This window comes from Archocentrus centrarchus, chromosome 3 (genome assembly GCF_007364275.1).
Source record: "Archocentrus centrarchus isolate MPI-CPG fArcCen1 chromosome 3, fArcCen1, whole genome shotgun sequence".
Classification (NCBI taxonomy): Eukaryota; Metazoa; Chordata; class Actinopteri; order Cichliformes; family Cichlidae; genus Archocentrus; species Archocentrus centrarchus.
Window position 1 is genome coordinate 2,894,842 of NC_044348.1, and position 20,855 is coordinate 2,915,696.

The 20,855-nt window shown below is 40.8% G+C and overlaps 1 protein-coding gene across 1 annotated transcript in view; it reads left to right on the plus strand.

Annotated features, from left to right (window-relative positions):
* Positions 1–20,855, plus strand: part of LOC115778064 (protein kinase C-binding protein NELL1) — a 281,912-nt gene that overhangs the window by 172,684 nt on the left and 88,373 nt on the right. The window contains exon 13 of the mRNA XM_030726081.1: positions 18,668–18,793. Within this exon, the coding sequence (XP_030581941.1) occupies positions 18,668–18,793 (126 nt within the window). The remainder of the gene's footprint in view (positions 1–18,667; positions 18,794–20,855) is intronic.

A 20,855-nucleotide genomic window follows, 5' to 3' on the forward strand; every position in this document is an offset into this window, starting at 1 on the left:
CATTTTCAACATGACAAAGATCCCGAATATGCTGCCAGTGCAGTAAATGCACATCAGGATAGAAACCACACAGCTGAACACTGTCAGTTATGGATCATACCAAATATTGACTTTCAGGTTTGTTAGAATTGTTTTTGCCTTATATACTGCATTTCCACGTCAGTTTGCACATATTTCAATAAATCGATGCACCATTTCCCATTTTCCAAGCAAAATAGGAAGTAATCGGTGTGACTTAAGACTTTTGCACAGCGATGTATGTGCAGCAAAGAAATGCACTCCAAATGCAAACGTGAACTGGCCGACATGAGCTTATCTGCACTGACAGAGCGCGAACCTGCAGCGGGAGGCGGGGCAGAGTTTTTATATGTTTACATGTCCGCCATAATTTTTGCCAAGATAACTCCCAAGCGTGTTTGCTGGATCCATTTCCTGAGATGCAAAATGAAAACCTAGTGTTGCACGACAAAATGGATCCTGCATGCTGAATGTTGAAGTTTCAGCGGGACACAAAACCCCTAAATTAATCTACTACTAAATAATAAAAATCTCACACAAGTTGTGAAGTGTTTTCTACAACTTTCCACATGACTGATGCGCCTCTGCATTTGCAGCATGCTTGTTTCATGGGAATTGTAGTTTTATACATGTATTCATTTTTTAATGCCGATCATAGTTTAGCAGAATGTTCTGGGTTGAAACCTTCTGGTCATCTTTGTGTGGGGTTTGTGCTCCTCCTGTACCTGTGTGTGTAAAACTGTAAAGAGTCAATTGTGCTTCTGCAGGCTTCTCTCCGCCCCTCACCCGCTCTGTCCACACACTGACAGAACTTCCTTCCCTTTAATATTGAAAGAGTTGTCACCTCCTATCATTAATCTCTGTCTGCCCTCCTGAGCTCGGTGCCCTTGTCAAAAGATCTCACACATGCAAAGACACACTCGCGCACCCGCGCACACACAAAGACACACGTGTACCGCTTCATACACTTCCTCAAACCTCTCTTGCTCACAGGTAAGGTCCTACAATGTACAACTTCTGAAACATGAAAAATAGATGAGTGTGAAATGGCTGACCTAGTGCTCGGCTGACTGTATCCTCCCTGTGTTTCCCTGCCCTGCCCAGAGACAACCTCTCCCATCGGGGCTGACAAGAGTTGGCTGCTGGGGCTGAGGACAGAGGACAGGAAAGGACAGAATCAAGTCAAAGTACAGAGTTTACAGCTAGTGAGTAAGAAAAACAAGAGCGACAGAGCAGCAGCAGCACTGACTTCAGTACTTCACATCGTTGAAAAAGAATGTCATTTAAATGCTTGAGTATCTTAATGTCCTGAACTATGCTAGAACTCATATGGATGTAACTCATATGAACTTGTCTGCTACGTTTGCAGATGTTTGCTTAGCATCAAGCATATATTATTAATTGATTCTGTATGAATAAATAAATAAAGAGGGTCACTGCAAAACTACAGATATGCTCACACTTTGCCACCTCCATGCATAAATATGAAAATTCATACCCTTTTTGAATTTGGCAATCTCCCTACCAAGGCAGTGTCCTTGTGCATCTCTGGATCACTTCCAGCACAGTTGCTATTTTCAAATCGCTCCATGGATGTCTCTTCTGACCGCTCTGATTCTCAGATGCCTGCTGGATCTTCTCCAGTGTTTCAAAATGCCAATCCTTCACGGACGTCACATTGCTCAGATTCGTGAGGACGTCCTCAGCTGAGCTCCACAGTGACAGTCTGACCCCATGAGGCAAGTTTGTTATAACACCATGAATGTAAAAAAAAAAAACAAAAAAAAAAACTTACTGATGGATCACCTTTGAGTTTTTTTTTAACACCTGTAATGAAAACAGCCCATCTTTCATCACCAGTGATCATCTTTACCACTTAATTTGGCTTTGACACATTTAAAGTTGAGATCTACGGCGATATTGCAAGCGTGCACATGCAATCGGTCAACTTTATAATGAAAACTTCAACTGTGCCTAAAGACTGTTCAAGGTTAGACAATTCTAACTGCACCGGTGCAGTAATGTCACCTCTGTCTGCAGACAGTTTCTTAAAAAAAAAAAATCCATGTTCTTTCTCAGAGTTTGATCTCATGTTTTCTTACAGTCACGGCAGCAGCAACAGTCCTGCTGTTTTCCTTGTACACAGTAAATGATAGCTGACTGGATAAAGGATGTCACCACCGATTGAGAGCAAATTTGTTTCCAGACACACACACACACACACACACACACACACACACACACACACACACGCAGCTTGCGTCTCTGCCGCCAACACTGGCATTTAATTGCACTTGATATTTAAGCGCTGGAGCAGATCACATTACAAGTGGCTCTTCCTCCTCCTGTGCTGGCGGCATATTCCATTATACGCTCCTCATTTCCCTAGTTGCCCTTCAGATTGTGTTGAATGTCAGCTGCTCGGGGCATCAGCATTCTGTATCAATTATAAGTTTTGAGTTGGCTACAGTGAATCAGGAGCTGATAGCATCGCGGCAGATTGGGTTGGGAAGGAGGGCAAGCTCACAGGTGGGTGAGCGAAGACAGACTGCACTCACCCCAGGATAAACTAGAACAGATACCGGAGACGTGGGGAGAGACATTAATGAGAAATTTAGTGCAGAAAATAGAAGGGGTTGTTACTGTATGCTGAAATAAGTTGCAATATTATTATTAAATTCTAGATATCGTATATCCAGCACATCTCTAGTAGGCTAGTTGATATCTGATTAGTTTTTGTTAATAGATAAATGTTTGTATGTCAATTTATGTCTTGTGTATGAATATTTGTTTGCCCCATCAAGTGTAATGTTTGTCTCTCCAAGGACACAGTAACTCTTTGGGCCTGAGGATACCAGAGCACAAATCTTTACACAGTAAAATAAACTTGTAATAGAACACAACATGTGAGATGTGACAGGTGCAAAACTGTAAAAAAAAAACAAAAAAACACCGTTCTGTAACACTGAGTATGTTGGGCAGAGTTGTGCGAGTGTCTGCATCTGTTAAACATATTCACAAACACAGGTCACTAGTGGGTTTCGAAGCTCCGACTGCACAGGACTGATTGTGATGCATCTTTTGCTGTGTGGTGCTGGAAGTGGGCCCTGTTGCAGCTGGCAGATCAGATGACAGACACGGATGTTGTCAGAAACAGATTTTGTGTCTCCTGCATGGATGATATATTACTAAAGTTGGTTGTCAGCATCTTGTCTTAAAGGAAGACCTGCAGTGTACAGGAGGAAAATACATGTTTGATTGAGCTGTCACGCGGACAGGAGCGCCTCTGATTTGTTCAGTTTGTTGTTGGTGATCCAGTCACAGCTGTTGCAGTCAAGATTGTTTGAAATGAAGCTTGAACCAGTGTTAAAGCTGGCAGATTTTAGGAAGATGCTTTCAAACTTTTTTTTTTTTTTTTTTTTAATTGAAAGGCATAGACAGTATAAACGATTGTCATAGTTACCGTGATGTCACCAACTTGTTTCTGAAGCCACGTTTTGAAGCCTTGACAGGAGCATTTCAATAAACAAAGAAGGGTCTGACAGTGAAGCTGCATGCTCATTGGCTAATGACTTGTGATTGACAATTATTTAGCCAATGAGTGTGCAGTGTTAGTCTTCATTTTTTATTGACTATGACCCAAAATAAGTGACTAAGACAATGGACTTAGTGTTTATAAACAAGGTCGAATCAGAAACCCATTTTTCTCATTGACTTCTATAGGACAGAAAGTCGTTTTGAATCCACAGCTATCGCCATCTTGTGGCCTTCAGACAGAATGCGGGTTTAAGTCACTTCACTGGCATAATTTGTCTGAAGCTACATATATGATGGAGCTAGCAGAGTTTGTTGTAAATCGTGTTCGATATTAACAGAATTGCTGTTTTCTGTGTTGGTGAAATAAGTCTGCTAATAATCAGTGGCTTGGTTAACCAAGATTTATAAATGCAACCTGCTGTATTGCAACTTAGGTCATTTTTATTATTTATATGAAGATAATTTGGTTATAATACTAAGCCTATATTCAAGTCAAAGGCAATGCATGTGTTTCTGAGCATATTAGATTTAACCAGCTGGGAAAACGACTTCAATAAGAAGAGAGAGGCCAACATGGCTTAGCTAAAACTGTCAATTAGTGAATTTAATAAGAACCCACATATTAAAATTCTAAAGTTATTTAGATGTATCCACTGTGTTTTCTGTATAAATTGCTTCACTTGATGTCAGCAGCCATTTTTGTATAGGAAGTTGTATTTTTAACCAGTTGATAATCAAAGATTGTTTATAAAAGATCAGCGTTTCGGCTGCTGCTATGTTTAATTTTAGTTGAACCGTCTAAAGTCCAGTGAGCTATAAAAAAAAAAAAAAACATCCACTGTACAGTTAAGATGAAAGGGAATTTTAACTATAAATACCAAAAACATTTTTTGTACCACACTGTAAACTTGGTTGGTGTTGGTTTCTGGTGAAAATGAGTATTTTGAGTTTTGAGGCGTGTGCTGTGTTGATTCAGATTTGAGGGTTACGTGCTGGACATACAGACTATGACGTTTCAGGTGAGTATAGTGATAGAAACACATGTTCATACGCCCTGAGGGATGCGTGTGTGCTCGGAACATAGAGTGGTATATCTGGAGGATTTGACCTCTCCTCCTCTTCCTCTGTCCTCCAGCTGCTCTTTGCTGTCAGGAGGAACCAGAGGGGCTGGCCTTAATTATGGGGAAGAGGTTGAATGTGACACTGATGCAGGACGTGGCGATAGCGTCTCCGGGGCCAGGGCCGAACAGGACATGCCTCACTCCCTGTTGCCTCATCCTGAGACAATGAGAGCTATTGCAGGCCATCTGCTGCCATTGCCCCTCCCAAGAATCCCGGGCACATGGACAAGTAGTCGTGTGTGTGCACGAGTGTGAAAGCAGCTTCTCCCAGCCTTCTCCTCTGTTGCTCTACCGTCACTTTAATATTTCTCCCGCTGGGGCCCCATGCTGACACACCTACCTTTCAGGAAAATTGGGACACAGCAGCAGCGGGGAATGTAAAAACATTTACAAACTCAATTAAAATTGTAGCAGACTGTGAAGAATCCTTAGGAAAATAAAGGTCTCGATTTACTAAACATATTTGTTGTACTTTTAGGGGGGGGGTGTTCACTCATGACACGATTGTTGTCTTTTTAATGCAGCGATTAAAATCTTCAGGCTCCCATCATATTTGAGGAGCACTGGCTGAATGTAGCAGCACAGTTAACATGGTTACTGCGCAGTAAGAAGGTCCCGGGTTTGAATCCAGTTACTGGGGTTAGCTTAACTGGTGATTGTAAATTGCCCATAGATGTGAGTGTGAGTGTGAATGGTTGTCTGTCTGGTGACCTGTGCAGGGTGTACCCTGCCTCTCGCCCTATGGAGATAGGCTCCAGCCTGTAAGGATAAGTGGAAGACGATGGATAGCTGAATCCATTTTTTAATTCAAATTCTTTCTGCAAATAACAAATTAAAACATGCTTGTTATAAACTCTTATTCTGTCCACATCTTGATTCAATTATGTACAATTTCATGCTAAGAAGGAAAGAGCCCAATCGTTGAAGCAAAATATTCACTTTCCGAGCTTGTGTTTTTCCCCCGGGGCTCACTTTTTTAGTGGCTTTGCTGGCATCCCACAGGCAGGAAGTAAAAATCTTTCATTTTGTGTTGAACAGCAGCAGGGACAGAACTGCATTAAAACAAACCATAATTAAACACTTATTAACATGCTCGACTTGTTCATGAACTATTTACATGTCAGGAACACAAAGAGCTGCAGTAGGAGTGAGTTTGTGGTGAATTAACGTCCAATATTCAGTCTCCCTTTAGCCCTGTTGTGGTATCCACTAGAAGAATCCCTATAAAACATATCTGGCAGCTAAAAGCCTGCAGAGGAGTTCAGTTATGAGGCTGGCATACAGCAACAAATAAAGCACACACACAGCCACGCTGTAACAACAAATGATTTTCTGTGTACTTCCGGTTTGCCTGTTGTAGCTGTTTTTGTGCCTCTCCTTTGATTAAGCTAACGTGTTTTTAACATGGTGAGCTCGCCACTGCCAATTATAATGTTCTTGTATACTTTTATAGAAGGAGTGCAGTGAATGTGCAGCCTGACAACATGAAAATAAGCTCTAATGAGCACTGCTAGTTTTCTGCTGAAGAGATATTCAAATGTAAACTGCAGGGCGAGACATTCAGCGAGCATTAACTTTATCCACTGTGAGCACTGTAAGGGTGTTGGTTCTCATGGTGTGCACATATTTTTGATTTATAGTAGTATTTTGTCTTAAGTATTTTGGTTCTCACACACACACACACACACACACACATGCCCTGCCTCTGAGGGGTGGTTAAGGTTATTTCCACCCCAGCTACAGTAAATCCGTTGTTCAAAGAATAAACTGTGGCCTACTTTCTTATAGACAAGTTTAATTCTATGTAGCCCCTTAACTGGCAAGGGCCCGGTGACGGGCCGTTTGTAGTCCCTTTTATATGGCAGGCTAGACCCTCCCATTTTTATTGACACGTCATTCGGCCAATCATGTAACTGGCTGCACCAAATCACCTGACAAAGCTACGTGACGCCCTCTGAGTATTATTGGCTCTGGGAAACCCATTTCTTAACATGATTGGCCGAATGAGGTGTCAGTCAAAATGGGCGGGTCTAGCCTGCCATATAAATGCACTTCATTCGGCCGGCGGACCAGACGCAGCCAGTTAATAGGCTATGAAATGGGTTGTTCAGAGCCAATAATAACCAGAGGGTGTTATGTAGTTTTTGTCAGGTGATTTTTTTGCTGCCAGTTAAGGGGTTAAGCATGAATCTTCGATGGCTACAGCAGGTCTCACAAGATAGAAAGTAAAGCAAAGTAAAAAAAAAAAAAATGCCATTAAATATATAAGCAGTCAGCAGCTTGTGCGAACATGTTGTTGGGTGTTCTGCACTGTCCTCCCAAACTGTGTTGTAATTCAGAGTGTCAGCTCTATGATTGTGAGGGGACGTAGCCTCTTCTTACATATGGTTAACGTCCCGTTTGTCACTTTTATGGTGAAAAGTTTTGGGCTGTGAGACGCTGTTTGGTAACATTACCTTCTCGTTGAAGTATCGGAAGTGCGCGCTTCCACATCTGTCATACACTCTGCATAAAATGACAGATATGTAACATCACTCGCTGAGTCATCGCCTCCCCTTTGAGACCTCAGGGTGAGCATTTTAATCACCACCATCTTGGTTTTTGATGCCTCAAGCCTGGTATGGATTTTTCAGACAGTTAAAGCATGCCCAGCCTTAAGGCACTTCTTCGCTGGCTTCAGTCTTCTTTTATGCAGTCTGTTGATCAGAGCAGGGTTTTATCTGTAACTTTTCTTATGGAATTTTATTTTTACTCTTTTTTTTTATGGGAGTTTTTGTTTCTCTGCCCTTCAGAAAGCGTGAGGAAAATGATTAGTTGAACTGGCGTGAAATTCGTCCATTTGGGTCGTGCACTGCTTTGACGCAGAGTCAGAGTTGTACGCCTTTCTAGATTACAGCTGGATTACAACTCTTGCTGACACAAACAACAGCTAGAGAGTACAGTTTGGAAGAAATAACATTATAATGCAGTCTGTCTCAAAAAAATCTCTTTTTTCCAAACAGCAAATCAGCAGCCTCAGCTCACAGCTGTGCTGATCAGTCTAACTTCTTGCTACCTAACAGACAGTGCTTTTAAGTGATTGTACCTGGAGTTAGAAAAACCTAAAGTGTGATCACCTTTATGATAAATAAACTCTTTTCCTTCTTGCTGACACCTCCCACATAGTTCAAATTGACTTGTAAGTAACATCAACTAATCACACGAGTAATTATCTAACACCCACCGCCACTATCATCAAATTAAAAGTGAACACAAGATTAAAACTAATATCAAAATAAACTTAATTTAATATCTACATTCACTTGCACTTATGTTAACGAGTGTTAACATAGTAGCGTTGGCTCCAGGTAGCAGCAGTCCCTGGATGAGAATAACAATGAGGCTAATTAAGCTCTCCCACATGGCATTGTCAAATATTTATGCCCCAATATCCGCTCGCCTGTCAAATGATTACTGCCTGTCGTTGGTGAAAGCACAACAAGTGCTGTGTTTTATCTTTGGTGTCTCACAGTCTCCCTTTTGTTCCTGCATCTTTTTTTGTCTCAGTATTTTTTCCTCGTCTAGGTTTTTATCTATATTTTCACCTCCTCTCCTCTTGTTCTTGCGTGAATCTGTGCTTTTATCCCTTTTTGGATGCATCATTCTTTCTGCCTGCATCTTTGTTTTCATTTTTCATAAAGTGAAGTAACTCAAAAAGACTTTTTGTTGATTTACCATCATAACCAACAGTGCTCCAAACCAAGAGCTCCACTCCTCCTTACTCTGGTTTTCTGCTGCTCTGTTTTTCTGTCAGTTATAAGGGGAATAGCTGCTGCATGCAGTAACTTTTGCAGAAAGCCAAGCAGACGCATTGACCATGCTTTATATATGCTGCACTCTTTGGTGGCTGTGGCTCAGGAGGTAGAGCAGGTCACCTACTAATCGGAAGGTTGGCGGTTTGATTCTGGGCTGCATGTCAAAGTATTCTTGGGCAAGATACTGAACCCCAAGCTGCTCTCCGACACAAGCGTTGGAGTATGAATGTGTGTGAATGGTAGACAGTAAGCACTTAGGTTAGTTACACTTGGAAGTGCTTGTATGAATGGTTGCCCTGAGGGAACAGCACTGGTGAATAGTGATTAGATCACGGGCTGTGGAAACCAAAGAAAATCTTGGTTGACTGAAATCATACCTTATTTTTAATCAATTAAAAAACACATTATCTCTAGAGTAACCAAATCTACCACAATGCACTTTGAGGTCTGCCCGCTACAACAATGTACGTACATGTGTTTGTGTTTGTGGGAGTGTTTGAGCTCATAACCCAGTACTGCATGCTGATTTAAATATGTCATTTCAGCCAAACACACAAAATGCACACAGATGAACAGTAACACAATGGTTTGCAGTAGGGAATGTATAATAATAATAATATAGCCAAAGCTGCTGCAAAGCATCCCATAATGGTAGCGTGTGATAACTCATCACTTTACTTTGTCCCTTGTTAAAAGCATCAAACTTGCCAATCCAAGTTGCTGTGTGGTATACAGTATATGATCTGTGTGCATATACCGGTCGCACATATCTCTGGTGACATCTAAACATGATTTTTCCACTGAGTAGCTGCTAGTGGTGACTTCACCTGCTCAATTAGTATGCTTTATTCATTTGTATGTGCTAATGAGACAGTTATCCAGCCTGGACCTCCTTTAGATGATCTTCGCACAGCTTATAGATATCACTTGGCAATAACACTTGCCTCATCTGAGGAGCAGCAGCTCATATTGGTTTACACATGTGGCATACGTCGCTCTTTTGACCAGTTGTTTCAGAAAGCACTAACGAATAATCTATAAATTATTGTCATTTAAGTTTTTGACTTGGAAGCTGTTTTTGTTATTGTGCATTCATTACATATAAACATAATGCGCTCTAGAGGAAAAACAAGTATCCATGGCCAATTTAGAATCACCAGATAACATAACATGCATTACAATGGTCTACAGGACTCAAATGGTCCTTGTGTTGTGACGACAAATGAAGAAGTGCATATAAAGCCATGACCATCCGGTGCCGGCAGCTTTTTGCCACTGTTTTCCTCAGCGTCTGTGTGTACCTCTTATCTTCTAATTCCATCTCCATACACAACAACATCTGCACCACGTCCTGCTCATCATCCTATCACTGCGACTACATTTTGTGTGTCTGCGTGCAGATACGCGCCCACTCAACAAAATGATGTCTCCATACAAGTAAAGTGCATTCTCATTCTCAAGTGCATTACATTTTGAGGGAAACTTATTTCCTGTACAACAAAACAGCTTTCAGTCCACACAACTAAACTGAATTGTCAGTAATTTTTTTTCTTTTTTTTTTTTTGAGAGAGAGAGAAATCTATTTCCCCCTCAACAAAAGACCTCACAATTCAAAAGACTGACAAATTCCCTCTGAGGAGGTTGACTTAGGAAGTAATGTCACAAAACTGTAACCAGTGATTCCAACATGAAATCATTATTTTCAGTTTATTTCACTTACTTTTGTCTTTAAAATAAAAAATCCCTCAAACTCAGTGTTTGGTTGGGTTAAGGAAAGGATCATTTTGGCTTAAATACAGTCCTTCTTAACCACATGAGAGGTTTCACATTTCTGTTTTACCAAATTAAAGAGTCCACTCATCCACAGATTTACTGAAATGGCACACAGGTAGAAAAGCAAGAAAATAAAAGGTATAATTATATAATATACAGAATACATATTTACTTAGTTTAAATACAAATGTAATCTGGATGAATATATTTTTCCCTTAAACAGTTTAATTGTCGGGTCAGCCTCAATCAAATGGCAAATTTGGTTTTACCTTTGTAACATAATAATATTTTCCAGAAAATAAAATCTCATATGAGTCAGTGTTGATGATATAAAGTTGTTCCTTGTGATGACGTTCACACAGTAATCATCTGTAATCTGTAATCATTAAATAAAAATTGCTATTTAATTGATATATGAATGCGGAAACCCTCCAAATTATGACATTTGCATTTCCTATAACACCAGTTTTAAAACGTTGAATGCTTTTTCAGTTTTTATGTCCAAAAAAGATCATAAAAATGAATACTGATATTTGTACTTCTTCTGCAGAATTGAGTGTGACAAGTAAATAATTTTTACCCCCTCTGCATCATTTTTTCACAAATCCACACTAAATTTTTCTTTTTTTTTTTTTTGAGCCTTCAGATTTTTTGTTAAATTTTTTTTATTTAAAATATAAGACTCACAATTACTGAGAATATCTTTTTATTATATGAATGTATTATTTAGAGCATATATAGTATGTATGAAGATCACTTGACTATAATAAATTTTTCTTTGTTAATATTTTATGTGTGTAGTTGTCAACGTGAGTGATGTAACAGTAAATATAAATGTTACGTCACCATACTTAATTATTTATAACTTCATTATTTCCCATGCATGTGATATTGCTGTAGGCATAAAGATACATTGTTTGTTGCAGGCTGTAGTGTCTGTAACAGGAAATGTCACACATCACAGGGCTTATGTGCACATATTTGCATAAATTATATGATAAGTTTTACTCAGTTGTCAGTGCTGTTAGATTTAAAAATACATGATTTTAAAATTACACATAAACTGATCTTTAGTAAACTTTAACTTACTAGTGTGGACTTGTTTTCAATGAAATGCAATGCATTTGATGTGAAACATGACCATCAAAAATGTTACTGTGTTGCTTAATGTTTATCATATCATATTTTAAAATATATGAAAATAAAGAAATTTGACTGCAACACTTGTTAATTGTAGCAAGGGATGAAGGGACCAGTGGTTCCTTTTGAAGCTTGAAGGGAACCATTTTACAAAATTTTACAATTTTGCAACTTTATCGCAACATGATAACGTTGCAGAAACACTCAGAAAGACTAACACATAAAATTTTTTTTGCCAATAATTCACAGCTTTTTCCTGTTGACTTGCTGACTGTGGCTGACCAGTGCTTCATACAGTATCCCCACATATGCATCCCAGTGTACTCCAGTGATTCATTTGTATGTTTGTAACAGCATACATACTGTTGAAGAACTGGATAATTATTCAAGCAATCAGAATAATATATTTGTTAATAGTAGAGAATCATTTCCAAATTTTCATGCTGCAGATGTACTTTCTGGGTGGGTTTTGATTCCTGGGTAGACCCAGTCTGTCATTATAAAACATCAGAGAACACCACAGTAGGCTGTGTTTGTCTTGTGTGATATATACACTTACTCCGCTTCAGCAAAGCAAATTCTGTGTTCTTTTTGGATTCGACTTGTAATAAAAAGACTTCAGCTGTGCAGTAATCTGTTAAACTGTGAGGAAAGGCGCACACAGCGCCGCCTCCTACTGCTTGAGCTATGGATTTATATCAGTTAGTGGGCACCCAGGTGCACTTTTCTAAGCTTTGCAGTAGGTATACCTGTGAGAACATCCTGCGCACACACACACACACACACACACACACACACACGGCACCTGTCATCTAGGTAAACTGTTCTGCTCTGTCTGACAGAAGAGGAGGACTCTGTCACAGTTTCACTTTTCACAGTGTCTATCGAAAAGTTTGTCAGTGTGAAGCTCAGTGAATGCGGCTTCTTGTTGGAGTTGCCGAATCACAGACAGATTAAGGCACCTTTCTCACACCAGTTTCTTAGTTTGATAGAGAACCCTTCCATTCACTTCTCACGAGCTGTTCCCTGCCAAACAATGCAAACAGCATGTTCCCAGAGAGGCTCTAATCTGCTCAGCCAGAGCACTTTCGGCGCTGTGTAGCTTCTTGGACAAGAGCTTCTGTGATAAGGGCCGCTGTTCTCCAAAGGCGCTCTAATTAAATGCATCGGTAGTTTTGACACCAACAGGAGACGGGCGGCATCAGAAAGGCGCGGTCCTGCCCTGCATGTTGATTGTTGTTTTGTGTGTTTGGTTTGTTTGCAGCACAAAGAGATAACAGGGCGCACTCATTGAATTCAGCCACCTGAGGTCTTCGCACGCCCCCATTGTGGAAAATTATTTCGGCCCATATTGAAGATGATGATGCAGGTGTTTTCAAGTTTGTGCCACTGGTCTAAGTTCCCGCTGCAGCAGGAAAAATGGAGCACGGTGGGAGATATTCAGGCTCACTTTCCTCCTTCATGAGTTAAAGTTGTTGAAAGCAATACCGCCAATAAGACTCAATTATCGTAGTGCGTAATTGCTGGCTGAGATTATTCTTTTTTTCCTCAGAGAAGGCCATTTTACTGCCATTTATACTTACAGTATGAAGTATATTGCCCACACAGGGATAAATGTCCATCACAGGAATGAAAGGAAATTTTTTTTGGTTCTCATTTCCTGAGTTTGCTTCTGAGTTTTCATATCCAAAAATGCATTACATTATGCTCCACTAGCTGTCAATCACTTGATGCACACAATAAAAAGCAAATGCCCCCAGAAAAAAAAAAAAGAGAAATAGCCCCAAAAAGAAGAAAAGGAGAAGTTTAGTTTCAGACAGTATTAAAGTTAAAGCTGAACAGTGACATGCCGTCACTCAAGCTGAGCGTATCTAAATCAGTCAGCACTGTAACGCAGACCCAACTTTTTGTCATCAAAGTGCTGCAGTACAGGAGAGCCTCGGTTCTCTGTATTCACAAATGGGTGTCAGCAATAGCTGACGCTCTGCACTCACAGTCTGCTGCACATGCTGTACGTGGGTGTTAAACTTGTACTTGTAAACCACGAAACAATTGAATGGTAAAGTCTGTTGGAGTCTGCATGATGTCCATGTTTCTGCTGACGGGCCCTGTTACAGAAGTTACAGCAAACAACGTTTATCCAAAGTATCAAAGGGCAGGCACACAGGAAGAGAGCGGCAGCAATTCGCTTTACATGTGGCCAGGGCTGTCTGAGATAGCACATCTGAGACCAGCCTTTGTGTGGAATCATTGTCTGAGTCCATGGCAAATTTTCTTATAGCACAGCAAATATATCTTGATTTGGACCTGCACAGAGGCAAAATTGATGCTGATCCTCTCGTCCAGCTCCCGGGAGCTATCAGCAAGCGAGCTGCTCTCCAAACTGTTGGTATAACCTGAGATTTGAATTGGAATCCTGATTTATGCTGTGCATTACAGAGAACAGCAACAATCATACTGCAATCCTTTAACTGCTGTATGTAAACACGTGATACTGTTTGCACTCTGTTATTTGCTTAAGTTGGAAACTGTCGCTGTGGTTTTCATGTGGTTGATGTTCCATGCATTCAATTGATTGCAGCTATTTGCCATGCGGTGACTGACACTTGCATACAAGCATGGTAATTTCTGTAAAAATATCTATTATTGGAAACCCTTATTTTCTCACTGTGAAAATGAAACAAACAAACTGATTAGCTGCTTATGCAAGTGCATCATAGAAAAAAAAATAAATGAAAAATCCCATCTTCTGTTTGTGCACATGTTTGTATGCTGAAAGCAAAGCTGTGTTCGAGTCTCAATTATCATGGTGTGTAATTGCAGGTTGAGATTAACTTCAGTGTATAAGAAAATAGACTGAGGATGAGAGAGAGGTCAGAGAACAGGGTAATGCAGAGGTAGGTGTGTTATTGTGTATGAAGACAATCTAGTGAAACAGTAAAAGATGATCACATTTAAAGGATGGAAGGAAGCCGCTCTGATTAAGTCATGTTCAAAAAGAAAAAAGCAAAATAAGAAAAAATGCTTTAGCTATTAATTTGATCACATAAATTAGTGGTGACACGAGGAGGCAGAATGTTCATGTGAATGTTACACTGCTAACAATATCCAGACATAATTATTGCTGATATGGAGCAAAACTGACAACAATCAGTCGCAGGCCGTCTTTCAGGCAATAAGGTGCCATGTATCACAACATGATAATATAGTTTTACTTCTTTTGTATTTGTTATTGTTTGCTTATTGAGAAATGATCCTTGCAGTGATGCAAATACAGAACAAGTACTAAGAACATCCTCACTGCTTCCGATGGAATTGAGAGGGCAAGCTGCAGCCAGGCGCTGCTAATCAAATGTGCTTGATGAACTGATCAGCAGCGGCAGCACCGCCGCTATAAAAACAGACATATTGGCAGTTTGCCAGTCTGGAGTGTTCAGGTGTGTGTTAACAAATTCACCCCAAGGTAGGAGAAACTGCACACAAACACACAAGAGCTACATCGCAAACTCTACAGGCCTCAGTTTGCATGTTACATGTTAAAGTTCATGAGAGTATGATTAGAATAAAGCACAGTGCTGCATTTGGTGGAAACCAAACACAGCCTATCAGCACTGTTACGTCCCTAAATTTATCGCTCAAGGGAACCTGAGCAACACTGCTGCCATTCAGTAAGCTTTCAATAATGATAAAATAGTTACTTACAAAGGACAAACAGAAGAAAGGAGAGATGAGAGCTCAAACAGACAAAAGAAAAAGAAGACCATGAACCAACCACACAATGGGATTTCAGATTCAGGCCTCTCCCCTAAACTAGTTTTGGTAAACTAGACTAATAGAAACAAAACTGAAAACAGGACTGCCCCTAACTCCCGACTCAACCTATAGTTAATAATCAAAGCTGCAAAAGCAACAGAAAGATGCTGGTGGAGGTGAGGGAGGAGCAGCACGATCCACATTCTCTGGGTTTATATTCGTGCAGCATGCCTTCAGCAGCCAATCAGCATGAAGAATAAATCAGAGACGTGAGATGGCAGATTAATGAGGGTGATAATAAAAACACAACAATATGATGACTGGACCAGTGTATGGAGGTTGGCGTAACAAGCACAAGCCCCTCATCCAGTGGTGCAGAGGTGATGATTTGGGTTTGTTCTGCAGCCACAGCACCTGGAAACCTTGAAGTCACTGAGTTTACCATGAGTTAAATGTGAGGCCGTTTCATTCAACAGCAAAAAGCACGGCTGAAATTGGGTCACGCAACAGGATGACAATCCCAAACACAACAGCAAATCAACAGCAGAATGGATGAAAAAGAAAAGAAGGGTTTGCAATGGCCCAGTCAGAAGTACAGACCTCAGCCCAACTGAAACGATGCAACTGAACCTTTAGAGAGCTGTGCATAAATGAATGCCTGCAAACCTCAATGAACTGAAGCAAGAGTGGACTAAAATTGCATCACAATGTGCGAGACTGATAATCATACATAAAACAATTACTTCAAGTTGTTGCTGCAATTTCCTGAATCATGGGGTATACTTTATTTTCCAAAGGACTGCATAGGCTTCTTTTTCACAGGACTGTAATAATGCGAGGTTCAAAGAGAAATGAACCACATGACAAAAAGGACACAGTCTAATACGACATTTTTCACCCAAATGCCCCATTTTTTTTAAGTTGAATTGAGGTTGCGACTCTGTAACCAGGCATGACTTTTATTGTTTTATATCAAGAGTTTCTCTACAAAGGCTGTATTATGTACAGTGATCTGCGTTAAATGAACCATATCTGACATTGCCATTCAACCTTTGCAACAAATTTACCCGAACTCCGTTTTCTACTTTTACAAAACACCTCGCCGAGCGCTGAGTGACAGTCGACGTGGGAACCTCAAAAATTAAATTGATAATAATTCAAAGTTTACCTTGGAGAAACATGCACACATACTGTACAAAGGCACTTGTCTCCACCGAGCTCCAGAGTTTCACATTTGCAAAAGACAACAGAACCTGACGGACACTTTTGAAGTTGAAAGTGGCTTATCTCTAAATTTGTTTCCATCTCTGTCTCATTCAGAGGCAGCAGCAGCAGCTTCATCCAGTGCACTTCAAACAGACCAACTGATCAGCTGCCGTGGCCACGTCCTACAGTATAAGCCCACTTTTACAGACACACTCAATAATGCAGTCACACAATCTGTGGCTATTCGGGTAAAAATAAATAAAGGAGTTTCCATCAGCTGGAGACAATGTTGTTGTAAGATGGAAACCTCTTTCTATTGACCTCTACATTGAGAGCTGATGAATGTACCAGCGCGCACACGCAGGCAAAAGAACAACGAGGGCCTTCTCTCTTTCTGTCTCGCAGCATCCAAGCGCTCATCACCCAGACGCAGTCCTCTTTTTTTTTTCTCCCTCACTCCCAGACACGCACAAGTACACAAAAAGAAATGAGCTAACGTAAACAAGCGCATGCACGCACATGCACTCATGCATGCACATGCACACAGAGAGTCCTATCGTGGCTTATTTTTAGCTGTTCCCCCTACCCAGCCCTGACCTACATCACAGCATGAATAAAGCAGCAGAGAGATGAAGAAAGTGAGCTCATATTGGGAAAGGGGTGGGGCGGGATGGTGGCGGTGGTGGTGGTGGGGATTCAGGGGAAGTAGAGGAGGGCGTCTGCTAGGGAGAGAAACACACACACACACACACACACACACACACACACACACACACACACTTGCAAATCCAGAAAAATGAACCCCACCCCCTGCCGTGAAATGACAGTTTCAGTTCTGTCAGCAGGCCTCACCTGCAGCAGTGCTCCCTGAGGAAGCAGCAAAGGGCGAATACACACACACACACACACACGCAGAGGCACACGCGCTTGCAAACACGGGGGATGCAGGACCTTGAAACAACAGCAAGTCTCATCATGCCTCAGACTTGACACTAGAGGCTGGTCTTGCTTTAAGTGAAAGCCTGACAAAAGCAGCGAGCGCTCGACTTTGAATTATCGAGTCTCTGTGTCGGCTGTCATCACCCCTTGAACAACACTTTGGTGCCTTCCGCCAATAAAGGTTAATCAAATGAGTAGCTTTTTAGGCGGAGCAGTGCTTCGGGACAAGATGAAAATTGGATTCGGGTACTGTTGCTCAGCCTCAAAGCACTCAAATAAGTTCCATGTTTTTGATGTAGGAGATCAATGCTTTGTTACGCCTAAGGCCGGCGAGCCTTTGTACGCCTGAATACATGATCGGTCTCTCTTTGACTGTGGAATTTAACACTCCTACTGTACACTCTACAAGGATGAAACTCACTGAGAAAAAAAACCCTATGGGTGCTGCATGTAAGTCAATTACATACTTCACACACATTCATTCTATTGTAAGGGGAAAGTGTGAGCTGAACACCTCAAGGCTGGAATGTATTTATCCAAGGAGAGGATATGGAAATACTGTCCTCACTCTCGCCTTGCCTTTAGTGGTAGATAGGCCTGTTAGCCTCAGGAAACTAGTTCTCTTCTGCTCACATCCGCATAAATACTCAGCACTGTACAAATACACACGCAAAAAATTTAGTGCCCCCCCCCCCCCGCATAACGCCTCCCCTGTGTGTTTCCAATCCCATTTCATCAGCAGTCATCCAGCTCTGCTAATGCTTCCCTGAGCTCCGTGTTTTAGTGCTCATACGATGTCTTTCAAGCTACATTAGGAAGAGAGAGATTGTGTGTATGAAGAGAAGATGTAATATATCATGATATTAGCTGCACATAATAGATGTCAGGGAAGATGCTGTACTCTCTGCTCTCCTCTGTCCTCTTCAGTTGATATGTCCTTATCTCATCAGCCTTTCTGTTCCTTTCTGCTCCTTCTCTTGATTGCTTCTGGTCTGCTTGATTCAAAATCCACTCTCACTCTCTCTGTCATACTGGGCACAGATGTCTCTCTATTTAAACCACACACACACACACACACACACACACACACACACACACACACACACACACACACACACACACACACACACACACACACACACAGATATTAAAGTAGGTAGTAATACTTACACCTAAGTTTCCTTGTTTGTCTAAGATTTGTGCAGAACTCTAATTAATGACTCATGCATCAAGATGGAGCTCAGACACCCGGCTTTTGTGAGGTGATTAAAAGCAATTCAATGAGCGTCAGTCACCTGCTTTGTTAGTTGCAAAAAGGAGTCAGTGTGTCTTTAAAGAAGTGTCAAAGAATTATGAATTCACTGTGTATTCTCTCTTTGTCCTCAGATATTGATGAGTGTGCGACGCAGATGCACTACTGCCAGTCCAACACAGTGTGTGTCAACCTGCCCGGCAGCCATCGCTGCGACTGTCTGCCAGGCTTCATCCGAGTGGACGAGTACTCTTGTACTGGTACGTCTGCATGCATGCAGATATGTTACTGACTCACTTTAAAGATTGTCATCAAAACTGACCAGTGGGGTGCCAGTATTTAATGATTTTTTTTTTTTATTTGTAGGGAAAGGTTTAGTTTAGAGATGAAAGCATCTTTTAAATTGACGTGTTAAGCTCAGATCAAACAAGGGTTGTGCAGTATGATGTGTGTTGCCGCTGAAGCCCTTTGGCTTGTGAAAATTCTCCTGACCTGTAGTGTGTGCATTTGTAGGTGTTTATGTCCCCACTTCCTTTCACTGCAGTGTTGTTGTGCGGGCTTTTTTACTCTCACTGGCGGATGGACTCTATGGCAGTGTTGGATGGTCTGTTGATCATTGAAATTTTAGATTTATTGTCCAAAAGTTAGTACAGAAATTCTAGGAAACCAGAGGATGAAGCTATGAAATTTCTCTAATCATGTGACTTTCATTTAGCAATACCGGCAGGCTGCTGTGTGTCTCGAATGCAGCTAATAGATAACCAATCATCTCCGAGAGGAGTCAGTGCAGTTCTTTATGACCAAATATCTGCAAATATAACTACATTTCTTTTAACTAGCTATTGTATTGAGGGAAAACCAGTATGCTAACACCCTCAGTGCAAAAAATGTGTTCTGCCTTCGTGGATGGGTGCGGCGGGATACAGTTTTTCTAACTCCTCCATCTAGACACTGTGGCATCTACACTTTGACTGGCAGATATCCTGACACAGACAGCTAGCCATCCAGTGGGCTAGTTGTCTGCTAGGCCTCGCCTCTGCTAATTGCATCTATTCACTGTTGTGTGATTCAACCAGTCCAAAACATTTGTGTTCCTGTTTTGGTGATGGAAATTCTGGCATTTGATTTGTATGTTACTCAGTACTATGTAGCACATATATGTGTGTTTGTGCAGTTTATGAATGCAGCTTTCTAACCAAGCTTGTTAGTATTATCTGATAACGTAGAACTCACCAAAAAAAAAAAAGGCAGCAGCAAAGAGATTAACGCTGAGGCTTCACAAAGTCAAGTTCAAAACCAACGGGTCACTCTGTATTTAGTCAATTTAGTCAATGGTAAAAATACATACATTGTTTCACAAGGGGTGTATGCTGCGAATCTGTGTAGACACATCATGGATGCTGAATTAAGCAGCTTGCTGTCTTATCTGCTGGGGGAGTGTGGGGGTGGGGGGGGTTGCTTTTGTTGGTAGTTGTTTATGTTTTGCTTATAAAGAAAGTACACAATGATAATAAATGAATAATTGCCATATTTGGGTCCAGATAATGCTGTGATTCATCTCTTTGTCAGTTTTAGCTCTTAATATTTGCTGGTGCTTTCACACTGACTCACGCTGCTTGTGCAATGATTCCTACATGTGTTAAAAAATGTTAGCTTCCATCAGCCACCGGGTACTGCTGTTCTGAAACTGTGCCGCTGAAACCTTTACTTCATTATCTGAAATTAAAGCATACACAGGAATGAATGCAAACTGATGAATGCCTCAGCAGCTGTCTTTTTAAAGCTTCAGAGAATCAGTGTGCGCCATGGAAAGAGAATGGCTGATTGCTGCCATTTATTCATTTAATGGCTTTTCTACCCTAGATATTCTTGATAAAAAATGTTTTCCTTTACAGTATTTTCCCTGACCTTCTCAGAGGTAAATGTCAGGACAAAGTATAGAACTTCTCCAGCAAAACATATACCTACTTTTACACTTCACTGACTGCTGTTCTGGCATAGCTAGCTTAAAATGTTCCTCTGTTATATATATATATATATATATATATATATATATATATATATATATATATATATATATATATATATATATATATATATATCTTCATTCTGTATATGAATTTTGCATTTTAAATGCTTTTTCAAACTTCCAACAGAAGTTTATCATTCAAAGCTATTTTTCTTCCTTTCTTTTCATTGTGGCGGCTAACTTAACTTGTGTGACTTAGCATCTTGCAGGCTGAGGATTGATCCTTTTGTTTAGAGCGGCATGTTTTCTCAAGAGTAGCTAGAATGTGCTTGGTTGCTGCTGTTTCTCCAGAG